The 18349-nt window shown below is 34.2% G+C and overlaps 2 protein-coding genes across 2 annotated transcripts; one reads left to right on the top strand and one right to left on the bottom strand.

Annotated features, from left to right (window-relative positions):
- Positions 1–2256: 2256 nt before the first annotated feature.
- LOC115990869 (receptor-like protein kinase ANXUR2) lies at positions 2257–3024 on the top strand. Its single transcript, XM_031114640.1, has one exon. It carries the CDS (start codon positions 2257–2259, stop codon positions 3022–3024), a length of 768 nt encoding a protein of 255 aa, XP_030970500.1.
- Positions 3025–9937: 6913 nt separating this feature from the next.
- On the bottom strand, positions 9938–14178 carry LOC115988466 (ATP-dependent RNA helicase drs1-like). Its single transcript, XM_031112040.1, has 8 exons — positions 13964–14178; positions 12151–12306; positions 11968–12055; positions 11525–11861; positions 11305–11400; positions 11109–11213; positions 10652–11017; positions 9938–10202 (listed from the first exon to the last, which is right to left on the bottom strand). Exons 4-8 carry the CDS (start codon positions 11756–11758, stop codon positions 10071–10073), a joined length of 933 nt encoding a protein of 310 aa, XP_030967900.1. The 5' UTR covers positions 11759–11861; positions 11968–12055; positions 12151–12306; positions 13964–14178; the 3' UTR covers positions 9938–10070.
- Positions 14179–18349: the final 4171 nt, after the last annotated feature.

Raw genomic sequence — 18349 nt, 5'->3', positions numbered from 1 at the left:
TAAAGGTCTATGTGAGCAACTTGATGCGTCAACTCGCAGATTTTGGTGGAATCCTAAATCTTAAGTCCGGTTCATACGGGACTCCAGTGTCTTGGTCTACTCTTTGTTGGCCCTAAAAGGAGGGAGGCTTGGGTTTCAGGAATCTCTAGGACTTCGACCAAGCTCTCCTCTCCAAATTTGGCTGGTGGATTTTAACAAGAAAAGATTGTCTTTGTGTTAATGTGCTGAAGGCGAAATACAAGATCCGTAATAACTGGCTGACTCATTCCTATCATGGCCATGCTTCCCCATTTTGGAAAAACTTGTTAGGTGTTAAGCACATCATCGCCAAGGCTGCATGTATTGTTTTGGGCAGTGGGGATTCTATTAGAATATGGTCTAATCCTTGGATCCCCGATCTTCCAGGCTACATTCCTTCCCCTAAGGTTGATGCTAATCCAGACTTGGCCTTGGTTGTGTCTCAACTCTTTTCCTCGGATCTATGTAGATGGGATATTCACAAACTGAACTATTTCTTTGATGAGACAGTGGTTGAACTCATTCTGAAAATCCCCATCCCAATTAACCATTCTGAGGATAGTTGGTCATGGACTGTCACAAACTTGGGGTCATTTTCAGCCAAGTCTGCTTATTGGCTGTGCAGAGCAGACTTGTCCCCCTCGAATATTGATGCTAATAGGGGTCAAATATGGAAATCCAAGCTTCATGAGCGCCTTAAGATGCTTTTATGGAGAATCGCTACCAACGTACTGCCTTCTAAAGAGGTAATCAGTAGATTTAATGAGAATATTGATAGTTGTTGTCCGTTGTGCGGTTCGGCTAATGAGTCTTCCCTTCACCTATTTACGATTTGTGCTATTGCTAAAGCTGTATGATTTCAAAGTCAGTGGGGGTTGAGGATGGAAGCGGCTGGATTTGAGTCCACTTCGGACTTTATTGGTTTTTTCATTTCTCCTCCGTTTGTGGACAATCTGAATCCTTGTCAAAGAGAAGATTTTTTGCTGTTTGGTGCCATCCTCTGTGATGTTATATAGAAGCTTAGAAATAGTTCCCTGTTTGATTCCGCTGTGCCTAATTTGGATGGAGTTGAGTCAAGAATTTCTAGCCTTTTTGCTGAACATAAAAATTCAAGAGCCTCCTCTACTAGTCATCTGGCTTCGGCCTCTCCTCAGGTTTGGTTTCCTCCTTCAAGGCGAGACATAAAAATAAATGTAGACGCAGCAGTGGGTCCTCGCTTTTCTACCATCGCTATAGTTGTGAGAGATTGGAGAGGGGAGTTGGTGTTTGCTGGCTCCATGAAAGTGAACACCACCCTCCCTCTTCAAGCTGAAGCAGAAGCAGTTAGATGGGTGATCTCTTTAGCTCCTACTCTGGATGGTGATTCTGTTCTTGTGGGGTCTAACTCTCAAGTTGTTGTCCAGCTTCTTTCAAATTTGACATTACCTCCTCCTTGGAGAATCAGGTCGCTTTGTGTTGATTTGAGGTCGCTACTTGCTCTCCATGGTAACGTGTTTGTGTCGTGGGTTCCTAGGCTGTGTAATCAGGCTGCCCACATCTTAGCAAAATGGAGTTTATCTTGTAATTTTTTTGGCTCTTTTGGCTGTGGTTTTTGCCCGGACTGTCTCTCTTCTGTTGTTGTGAGAGAGTCCAGTAGGGTGTTGTAGTTTGTTTCTTCTTCTTTAATAAAGTGTTCGGTTCATCAAAAAAACATACAACAAAGACCACCCATAATTAATTACCCTTCTCTGCTCCCAAAAAATACACGCACAAAACAAAAACAACACCACTTTACTTGTTGAAGTTGTTTGTAGGGGATCCAAAACTAATCCTGCATCATTCTCTCGTCGTCAAGCTCGTGGTTATAGGACCGAAGCATCAATGGAAGGTATATCAGAGTCTATTTCAAAGTTAGTATGGACGTCTGGGAAGGGAAGGTCAGACGAAACAAAACAATTTTCATCAGTTCTTCCTGAGGGATTATGTCGTCGATTTTCACTCGGTGAGATCAAGAAAGCTACCAATGACTTCACTGACGATTTAGTAATGGGTGAGAGGGGTTTTGGCAAAGTCTATAAGGGGTTTATTGATGACCGTGGCATAAGCGTTGCAATAAAGCGTTTGGATATGGACTTAAGGTAGGGTATTCGCGAGTTAACGAAGGAGGTGGTGTTGCTTTGCCAGCTACGCCACCCTAACCTCATCCCTTTCATCGGATATTGTATTGATGAAGGCGAGACGTGCCTTGTCTATAAATTCATGGTCAATGGAATCCTGGGCCAACACATCTACGGCACTGACCACGATCAACTCTCGTGGAAACAAAGACTAGCGATTTGTAGCGGAGTCGCGCGTGGACTGCACTATCTTCACACTGGGCTAAAGCGTACTGTTATCCTATGGGAAGTGAAGACGAGCGACATTCTGTTGGACGAGAAATTGGAAGCCAAGTTGGGAGGTTTCCGGTTGTCCAAAATGGGTCCCCCGAGTTTGTCAAATGCTTTAATTAGGATCGAATCTCATGTGAGGGGTACTTATGGATACGCTGATCCCGAGTATTTCCAGCACGGGGTGCTGACCGATAAATCCGACGTCTACTCTTTAGGTGTATTACTGTTTGAGCTACTCTGGGGCAGAATTGTATTGAATAAGAGATTAAAAGTGGAAGAACAGCAACTGATTAGCTGGGCTGGCAAATGTAAACGAGAAGGAACCATCAATGAGATAATTGATCCGTATCTGATGGGGAAGATAGCTCCAGAGTGTTTCAAGATTTACGTTGACATTGCAAGTTCTTGCGTGCGAAAAAAGGAAAAGGATCGTCCCACAATTGGTGAAGTGGAGGTAGAAATTGAACATGCACTGCAGTTGCAAGAGAGCGCAGATGCTGCAAGGAAGGATGGTGAATATGACTATCCCATTGATGGATTAACCTGTAATGATTTTCCGGGAGAATCTTCTCCCATTGAGATGAACAGATATGGCAAAAATGCTTCAGATAGCACCGAATTGTCCGAGGATGAATAACCACAAACAGTTGAATATTGAATATAATTGGAAAAGAGCCAATTTCATTGTGTTTCAGAATCCCAAGAGATGATAAATACCTGCGCTGAATCATTGTAATTTGGTTGAGTTCGATGTCTTTAGAGTATAATTGGAAAATTTTAGTAGTTGTTTGCTAAATGAATTTATTTTACCCATCCATACTGGGTTTCACGTAGTTTCATAGATTTTTTCTTTGCTGGTTTTCTGGGATTTAAGATTATTGTGGATAATGTCTTTTGATGAATTGCCATCATGGTTAATTAGGATAGAGTTTTTTTTGGATTTTTATTCTTGGAATTTTGTGGGAGCATTTTAGTAAAAATATCTTCATGATTTTAGAAATTTGTAGTCCTATGTGGTCCACGTCCAGACCCAACTCTCGGAAGAACAAGCTGGTCAAAAAAGTCAGGTGTTCACATTTAATGATTTAAACCAGTTGGTGTCTAACTTATTATCAAAAGGTACGGGAGTCATCAAAGTCTCCCCTCATCCTCCACATGCAGCTGGTAAAAAATTGCGGTGTTCACTTTCAAATCTTGATTTGTTGTTTTTGGGAAATGGATCTGATTTTTGTTTTGCTAGATTTATATGTTGAATTGTAGTTGGAAGTTTTCACGGTGATGGATGCTACACAATATTCATAGATTGATGCACATGACTTTGTTTGTATTTTGTAAGCCTGGATTAACAACCCCAACAATCTCAACATTGCCAACACGTTTTTTCTTTTTCTTTTTTTGTAAAAAGTCATAAGATAACTTGGAGGTTTTTTTTTTTTTGTGTAAAAAGTCATAAGATAACTTGGTGAAGATTTTGAAGAGTATTTTTGTAACAATCATAATGTTGATTAAATAGTCATTTAACTAATGATATATATATTCCATGATATTTTCATACTTATATCTTTTGACTTTTTCATCTCTCTTTTTGCGTGTGTATTAAAATACTCAGTATTTTCATAAATAAATAAATATTCCGCCATGTTAGCTATTCACCCATTTAGTTGCTCAATTCAATAGCCAAACGTTATTGTCCTTATTATCAAATGTTTTGATACATAAATGTTATGATAGTCATGCGGTTATACAGGTCATGTAATTAGGTTTTGAAATTTATTTTGATACCTAGAATCAAATTAATGGAAAGGCTATCCGTGAGCTCTATATGTATCCATGGTGTAAACATGTGATGAAAAATTATTCTTCTATCGATAGTCTTTATACTTTACTTCCACTCCTCACCCACTTTGTTAAAAGTATATATAAACATGCTTTCTACATAATATATTTTTGGATTAAGAATTTTTTTTTTTTTTTTTTTGTGACCAAACAGAGGGAGATACAAAGTTACAAAAGTGCTGGATTGTACCAGCAATAGTTCATTGGCATTTGAGTTGCCAATTTAGCTACTGACCAAACAGGTTTTACAATCAAGTGGGGCACTAAGAACATATTGCAGCTAAGTCCATTCTGGTTCAGAAAATTTAGATCAGCTAATCTAGTCTGTTGAAGCCAATCTGGAGTCTTCCAATGCCTAAAGACTCGGACTAATTTTCTGCTAGCTCATAGAAATAAAACTCGCTGATAACCATGGTTCTTTGCTCTGATCCCAGCTTTTACCACAGCATCCAGCATTGCTCCACAAGTTGTCCTGGATGCACTACTAGTTACACCGTAGAAAATGCTATCTCCCTGCATGTTAATAGCTTCATAGGCAGAAGACCATCTCTTGGGCTTCCTGCTCCTAGCTCCTGCTAATTTAACAATCAGTTGCCACTGTCCTGAAGGTGGATATTAGTCTATGTTAGTCCTTCTTGGCTGACTGGTGTGTCTTGGCTGTTCAGAGAAAGCTTCCTTGTACCTGCAAGACATTGATTGAGATATTAAGATTACACTCATAGGATTAGGTGTTAATCCTTCATAAATCACCCTGTTTCTATGAGTCCAAATATTCCACAGGTTGTGAAAATGGTTTGTAAGTAAGCCATTGATGTTATTTCTCTGGTTTTGAACTTGATGAGAAGGGAAGTTAGCCATTGCTGGACAATTGAACTGCCATAATCAGTGAAGTGGATGGCCAAAGTTGATCCATGCCAGCAAGCTCTAGAGAATGGACAGAGCAGGAAGAGGTGAGTTGAGGATTATTCTTCAGAGTTGCATAGGGGGCACAAATTCTGAGTTGCTATAAGAAAGTATTGTTGAGAGAGGTTCTTATCCTACCAATTGATGTAGACTATGCTATGTAGTAGTCCTTATTGTACTAAGTCATTTACTACTTAATTAATTTTATACAATAGTTACGAAACGCTTGATGCTGAGCTACAAGGCTAATTAAATTGAATTTTAACCTTATTTGTATATGTAAGTTGACAATAATATTGTGTGATTCTTCTTTAATATGCATAGAGTAACTACAGCAGGTAATTAAGCATTCCCCATTTCCCCTGCATGGTAATGTAAAGTTTCTGTTTTTGTACAATGACTGTAAAATATCGAATGGGTTGACATTGAGGTTAAATTAAACTATGCCTTGGATAGAAGTTGTGCCTATTACAAATCCAAATGCAATTAAGCCATTTAAGATAATATATGTAGATGTTCTTGCACCGTGAGCTCTCGGCTCTCTTTCACTGCTGAACGAGGAGAACTAATAGATGGATTTGATGCTCTAATGAGAAAGAAGACTGATTTTACTCATCTGATTGCATTGACTATTCACCGCTATGTACAATTACATGGCTTGGTGTTTATAGCAGACGAAATCGATCTCAGATGTGACAAACTAACCGTTAAGTGAAATAACTTCCCAAACAGATTTAACAATAACAGAGAAAACTAACTTCAACTAACTAGTATGGGACCTTAACGGTTTGTATTAGAGATAATCGATTTAAGCTATCTCGTACACAAACTACATGTAGCTTTGAGGGAAGAATCATTTGCTAGCCTTGTGCGGCGAGCGGCTTGTCGTGTCGTTGATGGTTTAGAACTTTAGGTAGATGACAAGTTGTATTCCTTTGTTTACAAAAATTCCTTAATATAATAATAAAAATAATAACAAACCAAACTGATGCAAGGTGAATGGATAGAACGCGTCATGTGTTTTTTTTTTTTTTTGGGTTAAATGACAGGCAATTTTGTCCATCCAGTGAATTTTCTTAAATCTCAAAGCGTATCCCAAAGCTCTGTTTCTTGTATCTTTCGCTAGGTACCAAGAGAAGGGAACTTGCTAGGAAAAATGGGCAATACATGATTGGTTTTTTTTCAATGATGGAATACTTTCTAATTCCAAGAAAAAAGAAAAAAGAAAAAAAAAAAAAATTCAAGAGAGTAAAGACAGTAGAAGTGTTTGTATAATAGAAAAATAAACAACTTATATAGAGTAGTGTAATAATATATTGCCTATATATATCTAAAAGAGGAGATGTAGAATTTAATGTTAATATTCTCCTGTTGAGCCACCTTATCAATCATGTTATACTTAAAAAAATAAATAATAAATTCTTTATAATTTTTCTATTTTATTTTGTATAAAATAATTAAATATAGTTTATGGACAAACCTGTTAATGCACTCCATTACTATTCAACATGTTACTATTTATTTGTTTTAAATGCAAATATTTGACTATTCAGTCACCCAATTTGATATCAACTTTTCATTTTCTTCTTTCTAATTTCAAGTAATTGTTAAAATTGAATAATCTATTATCTTTTTAGTAGATATATGCACATATTTGACTATTCATTATAAACGTTACTATTTATTAGATGCAAATGTTTTATTATATTCAACTACCCAAATTGATTTCAACTTTTCATTATTTTCTTTCTAATTTCAAGTAATTATTAAAATTGAATATTTAAACTTTTCATCATCCTATTTTAATAAATAAAAAAAATAAAAACTCTTCTTCTCTTCCTCCAACATTTCCTCTCCTTTTTTGCCTCTTTATCTTCCTACTACTATTTACTTTACCATTGAACTTCCTTTATCATTTCCTTTCTTATATTTTGACTCTTCTTCTCTCCATCTTATTTTGTATAAATTTGATATCATTTATTTCAATCAATCCATATTTTTTTCACACAAAAACTGTGAGTACTCTCTCTCTCTCTCTCTCTCTCTCTCTCTCTCTCTCTCTTTTGATTTTTGTTCAAAAGAGAGAGAGAGAGAGAGAGTAAACCAACACAATATAGACACACATCTAACTTTTCCCCCATGTTTGCATTGTGTCAGATCCTATACACTGAACCACTAGAGCTAAGTCCTACCCTCAAATTGTTATTAGTAAATTCCTTGTTGCAAATCCAATTGAAATCCAATTTAGAATTGATAGGTCAAGAATGTATTGATCCCTTGTGATAAATTAATCAATTAATTAGTCAATTTAATTAATTAATTCAATTAACATGCAATACACATGGTAGCACAAACAAATCACCAACTAAATTAATATGCAGCGGAAAATAAAGTTGACACAGTGATTTGTTTACAAATGGGGAAAACCTCCAAGGCAAAACCCCACCGAGTGAATTTAAGGTCACTACTCCCGAAAATTAACTATTATCGTAACAAGCTGTTACAAGTAAAGGAATCTCAGTACTTTATACCAACCTACAATTAAACCCTTACCTTAATACCCAATTGGACTTGTTCTGTAGTGACAATCTCTCATTTTCAATGCACTGCTCTCAGTACGTGACTAACCAATCGATGCACGAATCCAAGTACGTAACTAACTACCAACTTGAGAAGAATGTTAACTACAAAGTTCTTCAGTTCATCAACACGATGAAGATCACGAAACTCCTTGGTTACAAAATTCTACGACGCACAAACGCAGCAACTTCTTCAAGAGAAAGATGGACTAAAGCATATGTCTTCGGTCACAATATGCTTATGAAAATTTTTTGCATTAAGTTGCATCAATTGTGACGATCCTTAAAATAATTCTTATATATGTTTAGGGTTATGAGAAAAGAAAACCTAAACAAATATACACGGATTGGTGTGAAATCAGATCTGAAAATCTGATTTTCGTAAATCTCGATAAATAGGTTATCTATCGAGAAGCTGTCGAGCATCAGGCTAAACAAACCTTTTAAACCTCGATAGATGATATCTGTCAAACTAGTTGTTGAGTTTTAAAATTCAGCACTTCTTCACTTACTTCTTAGACAGATTTGCATGGCTTAACACTTGGACTTGAACTCTTGTTCCTTGAAATATTAAACACATCCTAAATCTACCCAATTACAAGTAAAATGCATTTTGTCAAATGATTAACCAATTCTAATTGACATATTTTTCTAACATGATTCACATATGTCCTAACAAGAATATAATTGGATTTAGACTACTCAATTTTTCATCTAATAATTCACTTGACACAAAAATTTAAAAATTAGATAGGATATGTAGGGGGTGGGTTTGAGCGCTCCTCCTACTTGACGAAAGGTCTCAAGCCCAACTAGCTCAATACAATAAATTTTTAAAGAATGTGTTTAAGAACTAGGTCTTAGTCTGAACCATAATCACTAGACATGGTTAGGTGCGGGCTGAGCAATAAAGAAGTGGATTAAAGTATGGAATTTTGTCCTTAGGCATTTCGTCCGAGGAACTTAGTATTCTTCTTCTTCTACTTTCAGTACTAGGTTACAGTCGTTTTCAAGACCATGCAGACTGCCACCGTTTTCTCCTTTTTCTCTCCTCCTGCTCTTTTTCCGTGATCCCCTATTCCTGGAGGGTTTCTCACATTATATACCTCTTTCCAGTCGATCTTGACCCTCCACCTGTTGATAGTGCAGGTCATTATTCGAGTGCTCGTCCCATCAACCACCTTCTCAAACCCTCTGTGAGTTGCAGCAACCAAGGCCGCACTGTTCAGGGGTCCTTTCCTCATTCTCATTCACTACAAAAAAGATTGCTATTAGCGATGGCCAGAGTTCGTCGAAACAACACAAAAAGCCGTCGCAGATTAGTATTGTCGACGGTAAAAGGCCGTCGACTGCCGTCGGAAAAAGCCTTGTCGATAATACTATATTATCGACGAGACCGTTGCTAACACTCATTTTCGACAGCACCACTCCGTCGTAAGTACTTGATAATTGCCGTCATAGATTCAACTTCATACGAGGAAGTTGGACGACCAAATACCTTTTGTGACGACCTTCAGCCATCGTTAATGCATAGTTTCGACGACAAAATGCCGTCGTAGTTATTTCATTTGTCATCGACAATACAACTTCATACGAGGAAGTCAAACGACCAAATACTTTCTACGACGAACTAAGGCCGTTGTTAATACCTTTTTTGACGAATAAAAGCTGTCGTAATTACTTGGTTTGTCGTCGACAATGTAACTTCATACGAGGAAGTCAAACGACCAAATACTTTCTACGATGAACTGAGGCCGTTGTTAATACATTTTTTGACGAATACAAGCCGTCGTAATTACTTGGTTTGTCGTCGACAATGTAACTTCATACGAGGAAGTCAAACGACCAAATACTTTTTACGACGAACTAAGGCCGTTGTTAATGCCCTTGTTTTGACGAATAAAAGCTGTCATAAGTACTTGGTTTGTCGTCGAAAATAACTTTTGCGATGAACTATAGTTGTCGTTAATGTAGTTTTTCAACGACTAAAAGCCATTGTAAAATAATTGGTTTTTTGTCAATAATACATTATCAATGTGACCATTTACCTTTTTCAATGAACTTTGACCATTATGGAAACCTATTCACCACGTCAGTGATACATTATTTGCAATAAAATAACTCTGTCAATAATAAAAGAGAGATCATTTCTAATATTTTAATTGCGAGGAAACATAAATCTCCCAAAAGTTTTTCTATTCAAATAACAAGCACAAATCCATAATTGTCCAAATCTAGAAAGTACATAATGCAATAGAAAAAAATATTAAAACATCTATAAAATAGAATAAAAAATTTTAATTAAAACGTCTAAATGAAAGCTATAATATCCTTCACCAAACTTGAAAACATAAATATTGGAAGATCAATCATCATCTGAGTCAGTATTCTCCTTCTGAGAGCCATCGGAGTCATCTTCTTCTTCAGAGTCATCTTCCTCCTCAGAGTCATCTTCTGTATTTTCGTCCACATTTTGATTTCCTTCTCCAGCATTGATCTGTAATATTTTGATTAAACTAAATAAGTATAAAAAAAAATTATTACTATGCAAATTATATTTACAATACATAGTAAAGATATTGAAACGTATTAATTTAACAACATCAACAACAATCCCCACAATGAATAACAATGGTATTATCAACATCAAAGAATACAAGATCCTTACTAACAAGAACCTTGTAGTTCTCTTGTGAATGAGAACTTCAAAGAATAAATTTGCCACCAGTAGTCACATTAATAACATTTTCATAACAAACACTACAAATCATGTACTTTGCATGGATAGGTAAAGATATACTAATTTAAATAACATTTTTTTAATCTAAATTTAGCTATCCAAATAATTGAAATCCATAATGAGCAACTTTACAACTTATTTCAACAACCTCAAGAAAATAGCAAAAAATATTAATGTTGATTATACTGAAAAATATATAAATATACCTGTGTAGTAGGTTCTTGCATAGAATTAAAGCCCATCTTTTCCAAAGCAAACCTTATCATACTAGGCATTTCCTCTTTCAATTGATTGATTTCTCCTTGCAATTTCATTTTCTCAGTAGAATTTTTATCCTCTGATTCTTTAAAACGAAGCTCAAAATCCTCCTTTTCTTTTAAGCGATCCACTTGACATCGCTTACTACACTGGCTAGATGAACTTGGGCCATACACATCTCTAGGCTTGACACCAGCACCCATGCCAAGCACACGACCACGAGTAGGAGGTCCAGTCACTTCAAAGAATATTTGACTATCATTAACAATCTCACCTTGAGATGCAACCTCTGATTTCCTTGCATCCATTTTTTCCTAAAACAAGATTTATTCCGTTATTAGATATATACAAACTTTAAATTCAAAAAGACATTTAAAAATAATAATAGTAATAATAATAACTTACATATAATTTTTGTGCTTTTTCACTGGCAAAAGTAACACCATCCTTTTTCATATGCATCGACCTGAAACATTCGATTGGACTTGGTTCACATCCATTCTTCTCCTCCTATGACCATGTTAAAAGGAAAATCATAAGATAAATCAATTCAATATACGAACTAATGTTATAGAAATTTAACATGGCAATTTTATCATACCAATTCTTTTCTACACTTAGCCATTGGTACAGAACCTGTAGTCGCAATGATAGCTTGATTTTCTTTGCGATTTCTTTTGTTTCTATCACTCTTTTCCTGGTTACATGAAAAAAAATACACTAAATGAGTTAATTATCAAACATGTGCTTCTAAGAAAGATTTTACAAAAAAAAAAAAATTATTAAAAAAAAACTGTTAATAAAGTTCATTTTATAATCACCTGCCACTTGCCATTATTCCATTTGTTGCACATCTCTTTCCAAATAGTTGGAGTTACATCATCATGGGGATGCTTGTACCATTCTTTTTGAGGAATTTCATTTGTTAAACAGTGTTTCCTAAGGTGCCACATCCAATCAGGATAGCGTCGTTTGACATGCTCATCAAATACCTCCCTCTCAAGAACTAAGTCATTTGTCTCAAATTTTGCTTCTTTGTATAACTCATAAAGCATATTCAGTTGTTCTTTAGGGTATTCTGAAAAAGTTGTCCATGGCCCAGTAATGTTTTGGTGGAACTTAATAGTAATCTCTTGGGGTATTTTCTTTTCTATGAATCTAATAAAATGAAAGAAACACAAAGCATGTAAAATATTACATATAAATGAAATGTAAGCACTAAAAAATAAATGATTAAAGTAACCAAAAAATAGGGAAAAAAGACCTTCTGTCATGTATCTCACACTTGCGGTTATGACCTGGATAAACACCCTTAGCCTTTCCCCGACCTCTTTTCTTTTGTACAGTAGATCCTACCAATAATGGAATAAGTAAAAATAAATAAATAAGCTGTAAGCATAAAATTGATATATTAGCATATAAACTTTAGGAAAATATTAAGTATCACCTTCGCTGCCCCCATTAATCACACTATTAGAAGAAGCAAGTGCTTCATTAGTTGGTGACTCAGATGATGAAGGTGTAATTTATGATTGACTACCACTATCACCTTTATCTCTTGCTTGTTTTATAGCTCGTTTCTTACTTTTCTTTGCCATTTCACCTGTAACGTAGTTAAAAAGAAAGGCACATCATTGATAAGTTGTAATTATTTAATCAACAAAAACATAATTAAAACCAAGGACCATATTAGAAATATCAATATAAAGATTAAAAAAAAAATGTGATAGATTAACTTATTATAAAAGTTAAAAACCAAAAAATTAACTTAACAACACCACCTCTAAATTTATTGTAAACTAACTAACATGAAAAGCTTAATCAAATTTGAGAGATCCATTAATTTAATTAAATAATTATATATAAATAACATGTATAGCTTCAACAGATTGCTAAAGTTTAGCCAAAAAAAAAAAAAAAAACTAAAGTTACTTTTTACAGTACCCCTTATATTATTATATATCTATAAGACAAATATTATCATTATAATACTATTATTATAGGGTCACAGCTTTAACAAAACAAATGCTTAAATTATTGAAAAGTGCTCAATAAGAGATTCTAGTCTCCTTGCAAATTTACAGACAATGGAATAGTCAACGGTACACTAATCAATATTATATTATTATATATCCACATCAAACACCAACCATTTAGGGATGGCAATTTTTCCCCGCCTCGCTTGACCCGCCCCTCCCCGCTTCGCCCCGTGCGGGTTTTCCCCGCCCCGCAAAGGTGGTGGGGCGGGGATGAGGCGAGATTTTAGACCCACACCATGGGGCGGGGTGGGGATGGGTTTACACTTTTTAGACCCACCCCGCCCCGCCCCGCATTAATAAGGGTTAAATTGTAATTTTATTGTACCCTAAAACCCTACTATTTCAATAAAAATATCATCAGCTTATTTTATTCTACTTAACGTGGCTCTACCTCTTTTTTCTCTCTAGCAAAGTTGGAAATAAGGTACCAATTTTAACTCTTTTTTTTTGTCTTTATTGGAAACAAATTTATATACTATTGAATTGATGATTTCATTCATGATTCATATGGTCTTTCTCAACTTACTTTTCATCATGAACATAATATATATTTTTTTAATGAGTTACGGGTCTGTGGCTCTAAATATGTGTCTGTGTCATTGTTTTTTAATTTTGTGTGGGCATTTGGCTGCTTAACAACACTGTTTCTTTAAGCTTGTTAAAATTTTATTTTATCATGTTATGAGATTTTTGTTGTGATATTGTCTTGTTAAACATTTAGATAATATTATTTAGTTTTTGCTAAAAATTAGTTTAATTTGATAGGATAAATTTATTTATAATTTCAAGTATATTTTATTATTGAAACATGTCATTTTATTTGAAAAAATGGTAATAGTTGTAGGGAAAATTAACAAGAAATAAAGTTTTACGGTGTAGGGAGGGGCTTCGCGGGTCTTCGCGGGGCCTTAAGGGGCAGGGATGGGGTAAGAAATTTTCCCCGTCATGCGGGGCGAGGCGGGGATGGGGTAAGAAAAATCCATGCGGGGCGGGGGCGAAGATCTCATCCTTCGGCCCCGCCCCGCCCCATTGCCATCCCTACAACCATTCATTCAAATATATTTTTTTAATCAAAATAAATTTCAGCCATTCATTCTACCCAACCATCCACTATCACTATATCTCTATTGAGGTGATTCATTTAACCAGTACGCAGTATAACTTATAACTGTACCAAAAACTAAAGTGCAGACAAAGAGAGTGAGATAGAGTAAGTGATACCAGTGGCTCAACAAGACGATTGGATTCTGGCAAGTATGGAGAACGATGGTGTAGAGACAAGCAAAGATACTGACGGCGCAAGAGAGTAACAAGACAGAGTTGTGTTTCTTTTTCTTTTTTTTTTTTATGTTTCTGTTTTTTGGTTTTTGTAATGAGAATTAGGGATTTGTTGAGGAAGACAAATTTGGGCTTTTTTTTGTTTTGTTTTGTAATTAAGGATATGTTTACCTAAAAGGAATTTCATATATTTTTTGGGTTTTTAAAATTTTTATTTTTTGTTGAGAAGATGGGTTTGTTAACATTGTTGTACCAACTTTATTTTATTTTTTGAATTTTTTTTCAACAAATTTATAAGGGTCAATTATAAAATTTTAAAGTATAAATTATTTTTTTTTTGGATGATCTAAATTTTAAATTTTTTGCTGCCAAATTCTAAATTTTGAGAGAGGTAGGGATAGGAGGGAAGGGGTGGCGGTAAAGAAAATTTTAACCGATGTTGCAATTTTATTCCATCTCAAATAGGAAGTTTCAAAAGTCAGGGAAATACAGCCTCAATATTGCGTAGGTGGATTTTTTTGTACAAAAATATAACCTCAATATTAAAAAAAAAAAATTGTGTATTTTATTTGGCAAAACAACCCCAGGAAAAAAACATTTTTCACTTGAAATCTCATTAACCAATTTTTTTTTTAATTAATATTAAAAATGTTGTATTCTAAGACCTATGAAGTAGCTCTAGTATGGACGTGTAAAGAAAAATCTTAGAATAGCAGTATAAGAATCATTGTCATTTTAAATGAAAGGATAAATATGTGCCATGTTTAACTAAATATCGATTTTTTTTTTTTGTTAAATGTATAACTAAATAGCTATTGATCAGTCAAAACCGCATTTTTAAAATATTCTCAAAAAAAAATTATTTAAAGAGTATTTAAAATATTCTTCCAATCCAAAGGACAAATTTTGGAATTGAGTCTAGAGCATTTTGGACATATGTTGTTGTACCAACATATCAAGAAATTTTGATTGGTTACTTTCTTCTAATCCAACCATTCGATTGAGCTCATAATTCATCAAAACCAATATTTTATCCTACTATTTCAATCCAATGGTCAAATTTGACTTTTGACTTTGGCATTTTAAAACTTGACATAGATAAAGGCATGAAAACCAAAAAAAACCTTAAAACACTGGCCAATATTCAAAACCCACTTAAAACCTCCTTGATCAACCTAATTTTATCAAATTCAGTGGACTTGGAACCGACTTTGAATTTAACCAAAGATTGACCAAGTCTAATAGACTTTAACGAAGTTTCATAAGATTTGATTACTCTGTTCTCACAATCTAACCATTGGATTGTCACTGTAATTTACAAAATCAAATATTTCACCACATTCTACCAATCTAACGGTCAAATTTTGGATCTCCATCTAGTTGCATGATGGACATGTGTCGTTGTACCCACCCACTAAAAAACTTTGATGAACCCTATTAACACAATCTGACCATCCAAAATGGCTGAAATACACCATTAACCCCATTGACACAATCCCCACTCTTTCAATATAATTGTCAAACTTTGAATATGAGTTTGGCACATGATGGATGCATGTCGTTATCTCATATATTGATAAAAACTACCAAATTAATAACCAATAATAACTACTAAAAAAAATTAAGTATTTTATTTGGCAAAACCACCCCATTTGACGGGAAAAAAAATTTTCCACTTGACATCCCATTAACATTTTCTTGGTGAGTCGGTCATGTTCTCCTCATCCAACCGTTTGATTGAGCTCAAAATTTGTCAAAACCAATATTTTATCATATTTTTTCAAACCAATAGTCAAATTTTAAATCTAGTTATGACACAAGATGGAGGCATTTCGTATCTGCCTATAATGAAACTTCAATAACTAAAAATATCCAATATTCTATTAATTAAGAGAGTTATACACTATATAAATATTACTAAGAATCGAGAAAGTGATATGCAAAATACAACCCAAAACCTATAAAATGACCTCGAATGGATTTACATATGACTTTTGACTTTGCCATTTTAAAACTTGAAACTAATAAAAGCATGAAAACCAAGAAAAACCTTATAAATCACTGACCAATACCCAAAACACACTCAAAACTTCCCTACTCAACATAATTTGATCCTATCGAGTGATCATAGACCCAACTTTGATGATTGATCATGTTTGACCAAATATTGACCAAGTTTTGTAAACTTTGACTATTCATTTTTCATAATCTATCCATCTAACTAATGCCATACTTCACCAATACCAATATCTTACCACGTTCTTCCAATGCAACGGTTGGATTTTGGATTTGAGTCTAAAGCATTATGGACATGTGTTGTTGTACCAACACACCAAGAAATTTTGATTGGACACGTTCTCCTAATCCAACCGTTTGATTGAGCTCAAAATTCATCAAAACTAATATTTTATCTTACTTTTTCAATCCAATGGTCAAATTTTAAATCTGACTATGGCATAAGATGGATGCGTGTCATATCCGCCTATAATGAAACTTCAATTAATAAAAATATCCAATACACTGATGAAAACATGAAATCCAAGAAGATCTTAAAATACCGATCAATACCCAAAACTCACTTAAAACCTACTTGAACATTTGATCAAATTCAGTGGTCTTAGAACCAACTTTGAATTTTGACCAAAGATTGACTAAGTTTAATAGACTTTTGATGAAATTTCTCAAGATTTGACGAAGTTTAATAGACTGGAAAACTTTGATTAACTTGTTAACACAATCTGTCCATTCAAAATGGCTGAAATACGATATCAAAGCTAGGAAATGACCATTCGAACAGGACATCCTGTTTGCTAACGTGGCGTTGATGTAACACTTACGTGACTATTAAAATATGATTAAAAATTTATTTGACATTTTTTAAATGATACGGCAGTATTTTAATTAATAAGAAATTAAAAAAAAAATTAATTCCTCAATTTTAATTTTAATTAAAAAAATAAAAAACAAAGAAAAATTTTACTTTTTCAGTTTTAAACGATTTTTTTTTCTTTTCTTTTTTGAGTGTGTTGTCAAAAGTGTATATACTTTAAAAATCATCAAACCATTTTTTTTATTATTATTATCATTAGAACATTTTAAACCATGATCTGAGTTTAGAGAGAGAGAGAGAAAGAGAAAGGACTATTCGTTTTGTACCGGTGAACAATCCGGTACTGGTAGACCTTTATTTCGTTTCGTTTTAAATACCGGACTATTCCGGTTTGCATCGGCCTTTCCGGTGAATTTCGGTCATTCCGGCCGAAAAATGCATTTCGGCCCGGAATGTAATTCCTCTGCAACTTGAGAAAAAAAAAAAAGAGAGAGAAAGAGAAAGAAAGAAAGATAGATAAATTTCAAAATAAATGAGAAATAGCTAAATTACTTGTACCAAAAAAAAATCTATAGCTTGAAGGTCAAACGAAATCGTAAGCACCGAATCAAAAGAAATGGACAATAATTATACACATAGGTTTTTCAAAACCAGCATCAAAATCTCAGATCAAATACTTTCACAGAAGCTCAAAACTTCATCATCCAATCCTTGTGCTCCACACAAAACAAAAATCAAAACCAGTGCTCATTTCCATAGTGTGAATTAATACACGTGGGCTAATCTGTGAGGGAAAGAGAGAAATAGATCTTACTGAGATTATGGGTTAGTTTTAAATCTTTTGATGGGAAAGGTATGCGTCAGAGACTAGAGAGAGAATGAAAAAAAGCAGATTTGTGAGGGAGAAGTACTGAAGGACAACGTGGGTACTGTGTAGTGGATCTTAAGATAAGATTCAATCTGAACATTTGAAAATGTGTGGATGGGAATTAAAGAGAAAGAACATAGTAATAAAAAAGAAAATAAATAAACAAAAAGATAAAGTTGACGTGGATCTTAAGACAAGACTCATTTGAAAATCTATGGATGGGAATTAAAATGTAAGGACATAGTAATAAAAAAAATATATATATATACAAAAAGATAAAGTTGACTAGACAAGATGGAGTAGGAAAAAAATATATATATATGGAAAAAGGGCTGGTGTTTTATTTTTTTATATTAGATAGAATTCTAAAGTGTATATATATTTGTAAAACTTCTTTTTAAAGACTTAAATCTTAGTTTTTGTCTCTTATATCCTACCAATATTTATATTTTTGGAGTAATCATTGTATCAAGAGTATGCAGTGATGAGACTTTTATTTTTTGAACACAAAGGGATTAAGCTTTTATTTTTTAATAATAAAAAAGGATTGGGATTGAGTTAATATAGATGTTTATGGTATTGACCAACACTACAACAGAATTGTATAGATTGACCCAATAATTATTTAACA

The sequence above is a fragment of the Quercus lobata genome, chromosome 5, assembly GCF_001633185.2.
Source record: "Quercus lobata isolate SW786 chromosome 5, ValleyOak3.0 Primary Assembly, whole genome shotgun sequence".
In the NCBI taxonomy this organism is placed as follows: domain Eukaryota; kingdom Viridiplantae; phylum Streptophyta; class Magnoliopsida; order Fagales; family Fagaceae; genus Quercus; species Quercus lobata.
This window is presented reverse-complemented; position numbering and strand designations above follow the sequence as displayed.